The following is a 16,325-nucleotide window of genomic DNA, read 5'->3' as shown; positions in this document are numbered from 1 at the left end:
AACAGGAAAATGCCCACTTTTTATCCACACAGATAATCTTTTGTTTGTGTGTGTGCTTAGGATCCAGCTCGGGGCTTCATGCATGCTAGGCAAACATTCCACCACTGAGCTGCACCTCCAGCCCCACACCCAGTCAACTTTTAAACTGAGAGGTGGGCAAAAAGTGGTCTGTGAGCTGGGTGTGCTGGTGCATGCCTATAATAGCAGTAACATAGGAGGCCGAGGCAGGAGGATCTCAAGTTTAAGGCCAGCCTCAGCAATTTAATGAGACCTGTCTCAAAAAAAGAAAAGAAAAGAAAAAGGACTGTGGATATAGCTCAGTGGTAAAGCACTCCTACATTCACACACAAGAGTGTGTTGTGGCTCACACTCACAAGTGATTGGTGAGGTTGGAAATCAGAGCCTACCTTACTGATTATTCTTTTCTTGTATACTCATGAGACATATTTGAAAGCATGAAACGTTGTTCAGAGAAGTAAACGTAACTATTTGCTGGGAACAAAAGGGAAAACACCAGCTCCCTGGGAGCACTTGCATACATGCAGACCTGGCACTGGAGGGACGGGAACAGAAGCCCACATCCAGCCTGCGGGGCTCAGAGCAGACACTGAATTGTGGCCAGGAGACAGGCTGCAGGTGCTCCAGCTGAGTGTGTGTGACTTCAGACCCGTCCCTCGCCATTGTGGAGGAAGATGGCTGGCTGGCGTCTGAAACCCCAGTTGTCCAGTGCGGGTCCCGCCTCCTCTTACCTGTGCTCTCCGTGAAGTTCCCAAGGTTGAGGATGTCGTTGAGCTCTTGGTAGTGGTTCTGTTTAATGTATGTGGTCTTTTCTGGTGTGTCCTGTAGCTGCATGGTGACCTCCTCCAAGTCTTTGTCCAGCTGGAAGACAGTACTCCAACTCAGTCACTGTCCTCCCTCTCTCCCTGCCCAGCCCAGGGAGCTAGCCAGGAAGTGGGCTGGACCTCTGCATCTGGTGAAGAGGTGCAGGATTCTGCTGCTCTTGCTCAAGGAGAACCTAAGACCCGATGGACCTGGGCTTGAACCTTGATGGAGGAGCTGAGCAAGCCCAGGAGGCAGGGCAGAAAGAGGGAAGCTCAGATGTGGAGTTGACAGTCCTGGGGCAAATCTATGCTGTCCATCACTGGCTCTGTACTGGTTTAAGAGTCTCAATTTCTTTATCAGCAGTATGGGGCAACCTTTGTACCTACCTCATGGGGTGTTGTGGAGATTCAATGGGAACGTGTAGAAAGTTTAGCCAGTCAGTCCAGTGCCTGGCACTGAATAAGGCTGATCTGTTACCATAGTGCTATTACTATAAACAGTATTATTGGTATCTAACAGCACCCTCAGTGTGGAGAACAGATACACAGGGTGAACAGCTGTGAGCCTCACACTGTTATGGAGGCTCAGGCTAGCAGGGCTTATCCAGAGAAGCTGATCAGGATTGGTCCCTGACATGTCTGGGTTACATAAAAATCAGGTGCAGGTCCTGGGGCAACTCAGCCCACAGAAGCCGGGAAGGTGTGTGTTGGAGGGGGCAGTGGTAGATTGAGTGGGTGGCTGGCATCAGGTACAGTATTAGGGAAGGGACCTTATAAACTGAGGTGCTGTTGTGATTCAGGAGCATGGTCACTGTTTAATATATTTTCACGTGCAGATGGAGATACCCGTCCCCCTTGTTTGTGTGTGACTCACATGGCAGGGCCAGGATCTAAGGCTGGGAGGAAAAGGAGGCCAGATGTGATCCAATTCCAGGGGGAAATCCCTACATTTTAGGGCTTTTAACAGTGGCTTGGTTTTCCCAGAGTGCGCAGACTCTTCACTGGAGGGTGTGAGCAGAAGTGCAATGTCAAGGCCCGGAGATATTAATCAGAGAGAGGTCAGATGCTGACCCAGAATCAGCAGTGAGGGACAGAAAGCTTTCCTGCTCTGACTGGGGCTGGTGTGGGGCTGCAGTGATTTCAGGGTACTCTTTATGGCAGGCTACTGTAAGTCCCCCAAGGAGCTGCTGGATCAACCAAGTAAAAATACAGTTAAATTTGAATTTCAGATAACAAAAGGTCTTTTTTTTTCTAGTGTTAAGTATATCCCTAACGTTGTATGAGATATACTCATCTGAAAATTTGATTGGTCATTTATCTGAAATTCAAATTTAACGGAGCATCCTGTTTCTAACCTGGCACTTCTTCCCTGCAACTGTCCAGCAAAAGGCAACATTTCCCAGCCTCCTCTGTGACTAGAAGTCGTGCACTTCCAATCTAACAGGAGCAGAACCAATGTGTGCAATTTTGATGTCACTTGCTTAAAAGGCAATGGCTTGCCTTTTAATGGACTTCCTGTCACTCCCATTGCTGAGACTGAGATGAGGACTTGCCTTCTGCCCAGCTTTACTTGGAGAGTGTCAGGAAACCAGAGAAGAGGAACCTGGTCCAGCAATGACCTTGGGGAACCAAGTTGCCCAATAGGGACCTCTCTCCCCAAGACCCTGGGTGGGAGAGAAGTAAACATGTTTCCTTTGGCAGCCTGCAGACCAGACTGTGGGCCTAGTTGGACCCCTGGCCTTATGGAAGGGAAGCTGATTTCCCTCACTGATATAGCAAGTCCAGAATCTGGGGTTTGCTTTGGGCACAAAGGAATCTGGTTATGACTTCTCTGGAATATTCCAGAACCAGATAAGACCCCCCCTCAGGACAAGGGTGAGAACTGCAGCAGCAATGCCTCCCTCCAGAAAAGCCTCTGCTCCCTTCCTCTTCTCTTGCTGTGTATGATGGGGTTCTAGGGGTGGCCGGCTGGGAGGCTCACAGATCTCTTGTGAATTGCTTTCTTTCTGAGGATGTCTTGAATGCCCCAATCCAGTCTGGCATTGCTGGACTCCAAGAGTCTGGGCTGGGTGGGCAGTAGGCTCTTGTCAGTTAGATCTGACAACTGCCCCTATCTGATGGGTGGCAGCCTGGTGCCCACAGCCCCTGGGGGCAGCAGAGGGCTGTGCTGCAGGTGCGCGGGCTGGGAGGGTCTGCAGGAGCCTGAGGAGAGGGGACTCGGGGAGGCCTGTGGTACCTCGGTGATCTTCATCCGCAGGCGGTGGTTTTCCGACTGCAGGCCCTCCAGGCGGGACGTGCTTGCTTGGTTCACGCTGGTGACCGAGGTGGATGTTTTGGAGTCTTCTTTTCTCTGGTTCTGAGTGAACTGGAATCTCCTGTTCTGAGTTGCTGCATCTGGGTTTGTTCTCAGAGTGATGAGCTGAAGGGACAGCAGAGGACTTGAAGAGAGAAGACTGCTTCCTTCCTCCCAGCCCCTCTGCCTCCCTCCCAGCATCTCGTGTCCTGGAGGCTGTCAGGGCCCAGGAAGGACACAGGCTGGGAGCCAGGAGCCCTGGGCTCAGGCCCGCTTCTGTCCCTTGCTTGGGTGTGATTTGGGGCAGGCTCCTTCCTGGCCAGAAGTTGGTCTCCTGGCCCTGATTCTACCAGTGTCCCCAACATCAGGTGGGGCCACCCAGAGCCCCTCAGAACTGCTCTAGCTGAGCCTTGCTCTACCTCGGGCCTTGCTCCTGGGGAAGATGACACTAGGAGGGGACAGTTGTGAAGACAAAGGATGGAGGAAAGTGAAGCCTCTGCTTATGAGAACCCTCCTAAGTTTTGCTGATAGGCTGGTAAATAGCTTTGTCATTGGAAAAGGCATTTTAAATTTTTTAGCATCTTAAAAATATATTTATTATCTTAAAGTTTCTGCAGGTCAGGAGTTTGGGCAAGGCTTGGCTGTACTGAAGAATTATTATTATTTTTAAAATATAAGACAAAAAGTTGCCACTAGACTGGGATCTTACCCATTTATTCTAGAAATACCTCTGGTTTGTAGCAGGGCCTGGGCTCAGCACTAGAAAGGGGCTGAGTGAGCCAGGGCTTCTGTCCCTCAGGACCTCACAGGCCAGGGCAGGGGGCGGGGCTGAGGAAGGACTTCTCCAGGCCAGGAGGTCTGAAGGCCCTAGTGCCCACCAGGTGGAGGGGCGGGGGAGGGAAACCTCCAGCGGAAAACAGGACATATGCAAATGCAGGAGGCTCGGGCACTTAGGGGAGGGGCAGCTTGGTTCATAAATGGGGTTCTTTGGAGGGCAGCTAGAGGAGCCCTGAGAGTCCTACAAGCCAGCCCAACATCGGAACTTGGTTATGGAGCCAGGAAGGCAAAGAAGGTTATTGGGGGTGACAGCAGAATGCCACTCCTGGAGCCATGCTCAGAGAAGCATCTAGTGTCTTTCTCAGGACGGAGAGTGTCAGATTGCTGGCCAGGAAGTTGTGGCATCAGCCTGGTGCTTGGGAAGCAGAGGAGGAAGAGGGCGCATGGGCTGGAGCTCCTGCGGATCGGCCCCTGGGAGAAACAGGCCTGGGAATGCGGGTGTCCAGAGGGTGGAGGCTCCTGGCAGCCCTTTCCCTAGTGGACCCAGGCTCCTCTTCTGTGCCCCATATCCGCCCTCCCTCCCTAAGTCAACAACTCCTTCCCGACTGCTTCCTGCCTTCTCCTTCACCCTGAGACCACTAAGGTGGCTTCCCTCTCTCCACAGGCCCCACACAGGGGTCCTCAGAGGTCAAGGCCTTTGGCTCTCCCTCCTGCTACACGATGATTGTGAAAAGTATCTCTTCACAATGTCCTGAGGGCCTGCCCTTCAGATAAATGGAAAATATAAGTGTTTACTCCAAATGGTCTTTCCTTTGGACCCAGTGATGCTGCTCCCAAGTGTGGGAGTCCAACCTCGCATGTGACTGAGTTAACTCCCCCGCTGGGTGATGTGGCGTCAGGCACCCATGCTGCTAGACTACCCCGCTCTTCTAGGATTTGAATGACTTGTGTCTTCCTGCCTGGGCTTGTCTTGCTACAGCCCCATGGCGGGAGCTATGCTCACCTGTTCCTTTGTAATATAACCCCTTGCCCTGTTTAGGATAGAATGTTCCATGGAAGTGCCTTGTGTGTGTCTCCTTCTCTTACTGTGCCCTTGGGTGTGGCCTACTTAATGTCAGTCAACCTGCTGACAGTGGACATCATGAAGACAGACTCAGCCCCATGAACCTGACCCCTTGCCTCATTTGAATAGCTTCTCCTCAATAAAAGGGGTCAGCGCGTGCTCTCTTTCTCCTCTTTCTCTTCCTGCGGACCCTTAAGGTCAGAGGAGCCGTCACAGCGACCCCAAAGAAAAAGGCATTTGTGTCTCTTGTGTGGTTATTTTGTGCAGCCCAGTTAGCCCAGTTCAACTGGAGTGATCCCTGAGCCTTTTAGTCACGAGAACAGAAACCGGCACCTAAGATTGCATCTTAGGGAATAACTGGAAACAAGAAAAGTGTTATGTAGAAAAACTGTGCACCTGTAATATTAAAAAAGTCTGCAAGCAACTGCAGGAAGGGAGCAAGTGGACATGTTGGTGATGGACCTTCCTCTCAATGAGGCTCTCAAACGTGAGGAAATATGGACAAAAAGTTCAGCGGAAGAGGCAGATTATGAAGTAAAATGTGTGCTCTAGTTACAATCAAATCTTACAAAGCATCATCTCCCAGCCTTTGGAAATCAGAAAGACCAGCAGGCAACGTCAAAAACAGTGACAGTGAAAAGCATCCAAGAAAATGTTAAGCTTTATTAATTTTAAGGTGACAGGACTATGGGAGATTTCTGAAAATCTAGCTCCTCTCTGCATTTTCGAAGCTTTCTATAATGTGAGTTGTCGCTGCTACAATTTGGGGATGTTTGGGGGTGTTCCCCAAGGCTCATGGGTTGGAAGCTTGGTTCTCAATGTGGCAGTGGTGAGATGGTGGGACCTTAAAGAGGTGAGGCCTACTTGGGAGGTCCGTAGGTCATTGGGGGCATGTCCTCAGGAGAGTTAAATGTAGTTATCATGGAACTGAGTTAGTTCTTAGGAGAGCAAATTGTTTTTAGAGTAAGCCCAACCCCTGAATTGCTCTCTGGCTTTGTCTTGAGATGTGTTCTTTTCCTCCCCTGTGTCCTCCTTGCTGCTGTGACACCATCTGCTATGAGATCCTCACTGGCGTATAGCCAGCACTGGTGCCATGCCCTCTAATCTCCAGAACTCTGAACTCCAAAAACCTCTTATATTTATGAAGTTAACCAGCCTCAGTTATCTCATTATAGTAATAGAAAATGGACTAAAACAGTCATCATCATAAAAAGAGCATGTGCAAAACCTTAGAAAGTGGAGAAAGCCCAGCAATGGAATGATAGGCCAGGGGCCTGGTACCTTTGGCACAAACACCAGGCAGAGGGTGATGGTGCTGCAGAAAATGATGACCAGAGCCACAATGCAGAACTGCACGTTGGGCTGGTCCCGGGTCAGGAAGGACACAGCGGCCCCAATGATGCACATGATGCCCACGTTGTAGACACTCATCCCGATGTACTTGCTGTCATTGAGTGCAGGGATGCTGACGTTGCGGGTCTCCCAAGCTAAGAAACAACCGAACAACTGAAATGGTGAACAGAAAGGGAAGATGGTCATTACCAAGTGACAGCACACACTCGCTGCCCCAAGAAACTGCCAAATGGGGGGCTGCTCAGGAAGGAGGGGTTGCAGAGAGGAACGCTGGGGGGCCTTGCTACCAGGCATGTCTTTTGGATGAGACCATCTGTCTCCACCCATGGCCCGGGTTGCGTCCCACTGAGGAAATCTAGACCGAGGTATGTGACAAGTACCTGGTTCTCCTTCACTTCCATGACTGGTTCATTTCACAGACCCATCAGTGGGAAGGGACTCCAGGAATGATCGCGACCAACTCCTCCCACTCTCTAGAGAACACTGAGGCCCAGAGAGAAAGAGGGGACTTGCCCAAGGCAACACAGAAAGATGGTGGCAAAAGTGGGTGTCTCTCCAGGAGTTCAATCTAGTCCTTTTTCTATTAAACTGGGCATATACCTTGGAGGTGGGGACTGGGATTACATCCCAACATACAGAGCCATGCAGAATGGAGACTACATTTCCCAACTTCCCTGGAAGCTCAGTGTGGCATATAACTGGGTTCTGGACAATGTTCCATAAGGGGAAATGTGCATGAGTTTTGAAATGTGTCTTTTAAAGGGAAAGGGTGTTGAATTTGCTCCTTAAAAGTTGGAGTGGAAAGTGATGCATGGAGCTTCAGCAGCTGTCTTAGACCATGTTGTGGAAGCTGTGTGATGAGGACATGTGGGTAACAAGATGCAAGTAGCCCTTGGCCGGCCCCCAATGGCTTACTCTCCTTTCCCAGAGAGGAAAAATTACGTCTTTCTCTAACTACTATTAATTTCTTTTCACTTGCAGCTCTTTTCCTGACCAATATATCTCCCTACAGAACTGGACAGGGGGGGCTGGGATGTGGCTCAAGCGGTAGCGCGCTCGCCTGGCATGCGTGCGGCCCGGGTTCGATCCTCAGCACCACATACAAACAAAGATGTTGTGTCCGCCAAATACTAAAAAATAAATATTAAAAAAAAAAAAAAAAAAAAAAAAAAAAAAAAAAAAAAAAAAAAAACAGAACTGGACAGGGTAGAGACCAAAGTTGAGGTTTGAGCCTTCATGGGAGGCCCAAGGGAAGGTGGGCTCAGGGGAGGTATGAGAGGGTTTCCGCTTGGGTGCAGCCTCCTTCTCAGCAAGGCCCTCTTGCCTTGGGTACCAGCCCTGTAGCTCCAGGCATGGAGAGCTGAAAGATCCACTTATCACTGCCCCGAGGACCAGCTTATAAGGCAGCATAACTCGTTTGGCAGGAGAGAGCAGGACGTGGAGCCAGAGACCTGGACTGGACTCTGCAATCCGCTGGCTGTGTGACTTGGGGCAAGTCAGTCCCCATCTCAGAGCCTCACTTTCCACATCTGTGAGATGGGAACATTCCTAAAACTCAGAGTTCTCACAGGGTTTCTGCTCAGCTGAGAGAAGACGGCAGGGGAGCACGTTGCCGATGGAGACGTCCTGCACCAAGGAAGTCAGAAGCTACTTAGTCATAGATATTCTTGCACACACCATGGTGGCTTTCCTCTCCCTGTCCTTTATTCCTTTATCTTTTCCTCTAAATGTGTTATCTTTCAGGCTGGTTTCTCCTCCTCCTCCTTTTAAAAAATATTTAATTTATTTTGATACCAGGGATTGAACCCAGGGGCACTTACCCACTGAGCCACATCCCCAAGCCTTTTTATTTTAAAAAAATTTTTTTTAGTTGCAGATGGATAGAATACCTTTATTTTATTTATTTATTTTTATGTGGTTTGAACCCAGGATTGAACCCGGTGCCTCAGTGCTCTACCACTGAGCCACAACCCCAACCCCTTTATTTTTTAATTTTGAGACACAGTCTCGCTAAGTTGCTGAGGCTGGCTTTGAACTTGGCAATCCTCCTGCCTCAGCTTCCTGAGTTGCTGGGATTACAGGAATGCACCACTGCACCCAGCTGCTCCTCGTGTGTGTGTGTGTGTGTGTGTGTGTGTATGTGGTGGTGGTGGTGGTGGGGTGCTGGGGATGGAACCAGGGCAGCTCTACCAGAACCACATCACCAAGCCTTTTTTTATTTTATTGAGAAAGGATCTTGCTAAGTTGCCTAAGCTGGCCTCAAACTTGCCATCCTCCTGCCTCAGCCTCTTGAGTACTTGGGCGCCACTAAGCCCCACTGTGATTTATTTTTCAAAACAATTCCTTTAAAAATAGGGAACCAGCAGCCCAGGAACCAGTTGCTGAGTGAGGGAAGGAGAGCATTGCCTGTTGGGAGCCTGTGTTGTGCTGGTTCCTTCACATAGGACACACTTCAGTCCCACAGGGGCTGTGCCATCTAAGAGAGCAGGAAGCAGAGGCTTACAGGTAGAGTGACCTGCTTGGGGACCCACGGCAGTGAGCGTCAGGGCTGGATGGCTGCCTGAGACTTCAGCTCTCTGACAGGTAGTTAGCGTGGCCACCTCTCTGCCACACTGCCAAGGTGCCAACCAAACCAGCAGAAAGGTCTCAACCAGTCATAAAATATGGGCCTGATGGCTGCCTGCACATCTCTCAAGAGCGTCAGGAGAAAACAGAGTAATGCATTCTTAGACCTTCAAGGAACAGAGAAAGAACTTGTGGGCATGAGTTACACTGAGGTAGATTTCAGTGGAGAGGAAGGAAGAATTTTCTAGAAAAGTGACCCATCAGTAGCAGCTCTAACACATCTGGATCCCTAGAAACTGAACTTATTAGACAGAAGGGTCTTGGAAGATGCCATAAGGATCCTGAGATCATCCTGGGTTATTCTGATGGTCCCTGAATCCAATGGCAAGGATTGGGAGAGAGGAGGAGAAGGCCATGTGAAGTTAGGGGTGGAGATAGGAGTTATGCAGCCACAAGCCAAGGGCTGCCTGGAGCCACCTGCACTGGAAGAGACAAGGAAGGATTCTTTCCTAGGCCCTTGAAGGGAACTTGCCTGCCCTGATTTTGGACTTCCGGCCCCCAGTGAGAGAATACATTTCTGTTCTGTGAGACCACTGTGTCGCGACTATTTGTCATGGTAGCTAAAAGAAACTAATACACATCCATGGGTGGCACAAGCTGCTTTGAGAAGGGCGAATTCCCATCACTGGCTCTGTGGAAGCAGGCAGCACGTGAACACTGGTTGGGGGACTGCTCTGTCCAGCCCAGGGTCTGTGCTTCTGGAACAGAAGGGATAGGGGTAGGATTTTAGCTATAGACCCTAAAGGTCAGGAGGGCTATGGAGGGCTCCCTGCACACACTCTGGAAGGGGAAGCACACTCTGGATGGCTTCTATGAATGCCATCCAGCCGGGGCATTCGCTTCACGGGATGGATGCAGTCATCTCCCATCACTTTTGGAAGTGGGCGGGAGAGATAATGCATGATGAAAATATGGCAGGCAAATCCAGTTTAAAAATGTCAGTATGATTTGCTACAATCTAATTTCATGGAACCTCAGAATCAAGGAATGTGGAGGCTGGAAGGATCTTGGGGAGAGCCTAGTCTCACTGTTCTTATTCAATGAGGGGAGTCCCCTCAGCATGCCTTCTGCGATAAAGCTCATTCTTCTCAGGGGCTCCCTTCCCTCTCGGGATGCTGTTTCCTGTGGAACAAAATTCTTCTTTTTGTTATATTTATTTTTTAGTTGTAGTTGGACACAACACATTTATTTATTTATTTATTTTTATGAGGTGCTGAGGATTGAACCCATGCTAGGATTTCACATGCTAGGCAAACACTCTACTGCTGAGCCACAACCCCAGCCCAACTTTGCCTTTTTTGATCTGTCTGGGCCATCTATCTCTGATAGCTCTTCCAAGTGTTTGGTGACCATGTTCCCTGTGTGTACTCTGTCCAAGTCCAGGACCTCTGGCCAGTTCTCCAGTTCCTGTTGCCACTCTTGGCACCTCCTGTAGAAGGTCATCACCCTGAGGGGTCCAGATTGTGGCCTAGTAGTCCTGTTACTCCCCCTGGGGCTCAAAAGACCGCTGTGGAAATCCTGAGAGTCTCTCAACTGGAACAATCTTTCCCTAGGGTTCCCTAATGCATGCCCTTCTGTTGTGGCCCCTTGAAGGACACAGGATCTACAGTTCTGTGAGTCAGCAGGACATTTGAGGGGCCCAAAAAACCCCAGTTTATTTAACTATTGGAGACAGCTTCATTCTTGAAAGCCAGGGTAGGGGGGACCTTTCAAGTCCTTCCTAACATTGAAACTCCACAACTGTGCGATGTTGGCTTCATATGTGATCTTTGATTTAGCAGATGGCGGGAGGGGAATGAAGGCTGGACTCAGAGACTGCAGGTTACTGGGTAGCCTTTGGCAAATCACTGAACTCCTCTGAGCCTTCCTTTCCTCATCTGTAAAGTGGGGATGATTTCATTCACCTCCCATGGACTTAGAGAGGATCCAGTGAACTGTGGAACATGAGCACGTGCTGGATGCTATCAGACTGCTGCTCCTGGGAGCTGCACAGTGACGCTATGAGGCACCCTTACCAGCTGACTGATCCTGGGCAAGACACAAAGCCTCAGTGTTCTCATCAGGGAAATAGGGGTATCATCTGTACCTGTCTTCTAGGGTTGTTGTAGGGCCTGAGAGATGTGGCAGATGCCAGGCCCGACAGAGAATAAGTGCTTAGTCTAGGGGGCTCTGTTTGTTTTTATTTTGAGGGAGGCCCCTAGGAGAGAGAGACCTGAGAAAGAAGTGCCCCTCAGCTGTCTCCTGCGCAGCACCTACCATGAGAAGCCCTTTGTAGGCGTAGACGATGCCGAGCCAGATGGTCATGTGGGTGTTCTCACAGTGCTCCAGGAGTGGGCGGATGGAGATGTCCCGGCCTGCTGGGTCCGGCTGTGCAGAGAGAAAACAAAGCGCAGGGATGGACTGGGTACCTCCAGCAGCTGAGGTCCCTATCCCTTTTCCCTTCTGTGAGCACAGCCAATGCCACCACTCAGGAGGACTTTTGGACTCCACCTTTATGTGCCCACCTGGCGGGGCCTAGGCCTCAGTTGCTATTGATTGCCTTTCTGTTTGTTGGTGGCAATTCAACTCTGCCCTCCAGTTCTGTCTGTCCTCTTGCCTGTTCAGCTTGAGTCAGAGGTCCTGAGGGTAGGAACTGGGTCAATTCTGTGTCCCTAGGACCTAGCACAAGATGTGGCCCAGAGAAGGCAGCTGTGAGGTTAGTTGAAAGATGGAGAGAATTAGGCACCCAGTTAGGTCAGGAGCTCTTCAGATGTCTCTGGGACTAACCTGGGCAGCTAGAGACACACTATATTGGCCCAGCCAAGCATGGGGTCTGCCAAGCTCTTCTCAGGAGAACTTCTTGAGCCTCCCCGACTGTGGAAGCAGCAGAGGCAGCCATGCTATGTACCACGTGACCTATGCTGCACCAGAACTGATTGGACAGGAGGTGGGCATCTGACTCCAGGCAGCCAATCCCGAGCCTGGTCAGAGGTGGATGAGGTTTCTGAGGGAGAGGATCCTACCCAAGCATATTCTCTCTCTCAGGAATTTAACTGTAAAATTTTGGAAGAAAACCAGCCAAATGATGGCAAGAGGAGAAAAAGTCCCCAGGGAATGAAAAAAATATCTACTGTACATTTATTTTTTCTGACCTATTTGAGAGAATGTGGCAGATATCCTGACCCTTTACTCCTAAATATCTCAGCATGAATTCCCTATGAAGGAAGACATTCTATTATACCATCACACACACTTATAAAATTCAAGATATAAATACCTACACAATGTTTTATCTAATATATTGTCCATTTCCAAATTCACTAATTGGTTCAATAACATCCTTTAAGGTACTTGTAGCTTTTTTGAAGGACCATCCATTCTAAGGCTATGTCTGACATTGATTTGTTGGGTCTCTGGTTTGCTTAATCTCAAATCATTCCTTGGCCCACTGTGGTCCTTCCATGTCATTGATATTTCTGAAGAATTCATATTAGTCATTTTGTAGACTATTCCTTAGTTTGGGTTTGTCTGAATGTGTTATTATGATTAGATTCAGGTTATGCATTCTTGGCAGGAATCCTATATAAATGACATCCTTGCCTGAGTACTTCACATTAGGGACACTTGATGGTACTTTTCCCCATTTTTGATGACATGACATTAAGTGTGATCACTTGATCCAGGTGATGGCTGCCAGGTCTCACACTTGAAAGGTACCATTTCCCTTTTGTAATCAATATATAATCTATGGGAGTACCTTTGAGACTGAGTATTCTGTTGTCACAAACTAACTTATCAGTACGCATTGATGGTTCCTACCTAAGTCATATTACTTTTGAAGCTGAAAAATGGTGATTTGCCGACTTATCATCTTTTTCCTTTTGCGGGGAAGGTACTGGGATTGAACTCAGGGGTACTTGGCCACTGAGCCATATCCCCAGCCTTATTTTGTATTTTACTTAAAGAGAGGGTCTCACTGAGTTGCTTAGAGCCTTGCTTTTGCTGAGGTTTGCTTTTAACTTGTGATCCTCCTGTCTCAGCCTCCCCAGCTGCTGGGATTACAGGTGTGCACCACTGAGCCCAGCTTCAACTTATCATCTTATGTGAATACTTAACATTCCACTGCAAACAAGAGCTTTCCTTTCTTCCCACTTATTTCTAGACTCATGGGTTCCTTTTTAATTCCATGTCTTATAATCAATTGATACCACTGTTAATTTGGATGCTCAAATATTTCCAGATTTGACTAGTGGAAAACCCCTTCATGTTCTACCCATGTTTCCTCCCACATTTCTATAATTTTTTTTTGAGCACCTTCTTGCTTCTTGGCCCAAGCAAGATCTTTCAGTTCTCTTAGCACTGTCCTTATCCCAGCATTGGAGTCAACCATTCCCCAGGGTGGTGGTGGGGCTGGCTCTTTTTAGTGCATAATGGTGTTTAGAAGCCAAACTCTGGGCCCTTGATGTGCTCACTGTTTCCAGGGTGTCATTACTTCTTTGTCCTGCCTTTTAATATCTAATCTAATCTCTCTACCATCTACATCTGGATATACAAAGATAAGACCCCCACAGAGTTCTTGCTGCCTTCTCCATTTCTTTTTTTTTATAATTGGTTGTTCAAAACATTACAAAGCTCTTGACATATCATATTTCATACATTTGATTCAAGTGGGTTATGAACTCCCATTTTTACCCCGTATACAGGTTGCAGAATCACTTATTTGCCTCTCTTTTCTCCCACAGTGAGATCCCTGGCTTCCAATAACATCAAAATATTTTCTTATTTGCTCGATCCTACCAAAGTTTCAGCATTGATCCACAGATATACTTAACCACCAACCAATGTTGAAGGTTTCTTTGCAAATCTGTTTGCCTTGGGAATGAATCCCACTGAAGTCATTTGTCAAATATCTATGCTTAGTAGGTTGTATTCTGCTAGAGTTGTCCTGTTGAGGCCTGGCAGTTCGGGGTGGGCAACCTCAGAATCAGTCACTGGGAAGAAGAGGCACCTATATGGGGCCCAGGGCTGGTAGGAGTCAAGCCTTAGACAGGTGGGGGCTGGAAACCTTATCTCTTTGGCATTGCTCTCTAGGCCTGGCCTTTGAGGCAAGCAATGCCTGGGATCCTGTGAGTGGGAAGAGATGGTGCTCCCTGTATGAGAGCAGGAAGATTGGGGGGAGGGGGAATGTGAGCTCAGGCCACGCTGTAACCAGAGAGTCCAGCTGCAAGCTCTCTCAGGTTTGATTTCCCTTTGGCTGCCTCAAGCCACAGAAGGTCTTAGCTTGGTCTCTCAGGTCCATAGGCATTGAGTACACACTTGGGCCTGGTGTTAGAGGTGACAGCAAGGTCCCCTGAAGACTCTTCGGTGAGAGACACCACAGGGGAAGATGAAATCTGGAAACCAAAGTCAGAGTGGCCTGGGATAGAAATTTCTCATCCATGGCAACCCTCACCCCCAGAGCTGGGCTGCATTTTACTATGGGTAATGGCTTTCCTGACATCCTATCATTGTTTAATTAAGGAGACAGAATGGACTTGGTCCCAAGGTCAACATTGACATGGTAGCAGAATCTGGGTCTCTCCAGTATCTGATAAGCACGCAGACATTGGAGTACAGTAGCACAGACACACACGATCACGCATGAGTGGCAAACCCATTAATGATGATTGTGTTTGTTGTTCCGCAGTGAAAGGCAGTAATTTATGATGGACTCTTAGGTTCTCAGTGTAGAGAGGACTGTTCTGTCATACACCATTGTTCAATGTGACTAAAACTCCGTTCACAGTAAACTGACAATGGTTTTCTGACTTATATACCTCCGTGACAGGAAGCCTCTCCCTCTGGCTCTCAGTGAGATGGTTGCACAGTTCTTTTATTGAACCAGAACCTTCTCTTGAACTGCCACACATTGCTGTCCCTCTTTCCTTTGCCCCCCTCCCCCCACCCAGATAACTCCAAGCTCTGTCTGAGTCAGGAAGGGCCACATCACCTATGCTTCCCTCCACAAGGTACCTGGCCCTGCAGCCTGCTCTGGAGAATTGAGCTCCATGCTCGAGGTGGTGCTGAGCCTCCTGCCTGCCCCTGCTTTAAGTCTCTGTGGCTTGAAAAGTATCTGTCTTCCACTGGTGAGTCATCGCTCCCTACCCCACCAGCAGCTTTCATAAAACTGCCGCTCACTGGCTTCTTTCCCCTTCTGCTTCCAACATTCCAGCCTGGTTACTTTTTACCTCCTTAGGGGCTTTCCCTCCTCCACGGTCCCGTCCTGGGCTTCTGTGATCTCTTTGAATCCTGGAATCCCAATTCGGTGTTCCTGGCCTTTCAGTTCCCCACCATCCTCAATAACCTGGGGCATGGCCTGGGCTGTGGGGCCAGGGGCTTCCAAAGGCAGTAGGGCCAAGGGCCACTGAGGTATCAGACCAGGGTGTGACCCCCAGGACGGCCTTGGCTGCTTCCCCGCCAACACCCAGTTCTCAGGCACGGATCCGGAAATAAACCTCCCGAGTCTTCTGGTCATTCACGTAGCTCCACGTTGCTCCATCCCTGTCCTGTAGGATGCGGATCTGAGAGGCAGAGCCGGGTAGTTTTAGGAGCGGTGAATTTCCTGTCCTTGTGAAGCTGGGGGATGGGGAATCTGTGCAGAGTCAAGCGATTCTTGTCCTGAATCCAAAAGCAAGCTGAGCAAGCTGCACCTCTTGCCTGATTCTGCTTGGGACCAAGGTCCACAGTGTCTGCACAGTCACACACGCAAGGGGAGAGAGACCCCAGGGTGGCGGGTGGGAGCCACCTCCTGAGTGCTTACGTGGCGTCATTGTCGTGCACCAAAGGAACCCTAGAGGGCATCAAAGAACCGTGTGAAGGATCCAGCCTGCGCTGGGATTAGCTGCTGCTGGGGACACAGCACTACTGTGGTTCAGTGGGGCTGGAAATGGTGAGGCCATTGGCAACATCTGGCGACTCAGGAAAGCATTCACGGGCCTTAAACAAGGCCTGATTTTTAAGCATTGCTTCCGACCCACTCCACAGCTTCCAGGGCAGCTGCTGGGGGTTGCTGGTGAAGGAGGAACCGGAGAGCCCAGGTCATAATGGGACACTGCATTGGCCTGCCTCAGCGTAGACTGTCCATCCAACCCAGGCCAGCAGTATGGGGCACCAACACCTGCAGATGCCATGCTGGGATCTCATGGCAGGGCCTGAGCCTCAATTTCAGGCCCACTCTGCACAATTGCGATGACTGCATTTCCACTGTCTTAAGAACGCTTCTCTTGCTGGGGTGGCGGGAGGATGACTGCCTACAAGGACTGCTGGCTTGCTTGTTTTTCTTTATTCTTCTTCCTTGTTTCTCACCTGGGCAATACCTAAGTCATCATTCATTTAGTTCGTAATTATTAAGCATCACCATTTGCCAAGAATTGTG

The 16,325-nt window shown here is 49.3% G+C and overlaps 1 protein-coding gene across 1 annotated transcript in view; it reads right to left on the bottom strand.

The window, feature by feature from the left end:
* Gabbr2 (gamma-aminobutyric acid type B receptor subunit 2) overlaps positions 1–16,325 on the bottom strand; it is a 356,168-nt gene that overhangs the window by 10,241 nt on the left and 329,602 nt on the right. Inside the window, exons 14-17 of the mRNA XM_046457483.1 lie at positions 11,189–11,299; positions 6,236–6,460; positions 3,058–3,240; positions 750–879 (exon numbers count right to left, since the gene is read on the bottom strand). Of these exons, the coding sequence (XP_046313439.1) occupies positions 750–879; positions 3,058–3,240; positions 6,236–6,460; positions 11,189–11,299 (649 nt within the window). The remainder of the gene's footprint in view (positions 1–749; positions 880–3,057; positions 3,241–6,235; positions 6,461–11,188; positions 11,300–16,325) is intronic.

Source organism: Marmota monax, unplaced genomic scaffold (genome assembly GCF_021218885.2).
Source record: "Marmota monax isolate L192 unplaced genomic scaffold, Marmota_monax_Labrador192_F-V1.1 WCK01_AAM20220418_F8-fsc00069, whole genome shotgun sequence".
Taxonomy (NCBI): domain Eukaryota; kingdom Metazoa; phylum Chordata; class Mammalia; order Rodentia; family Sciuridae; genus Marmota; species Marmota monax.
Note: the sequence above shows the minus strand (reverse complement) of the source record. Positions and strands in the feature narration are given on the sequence as shown.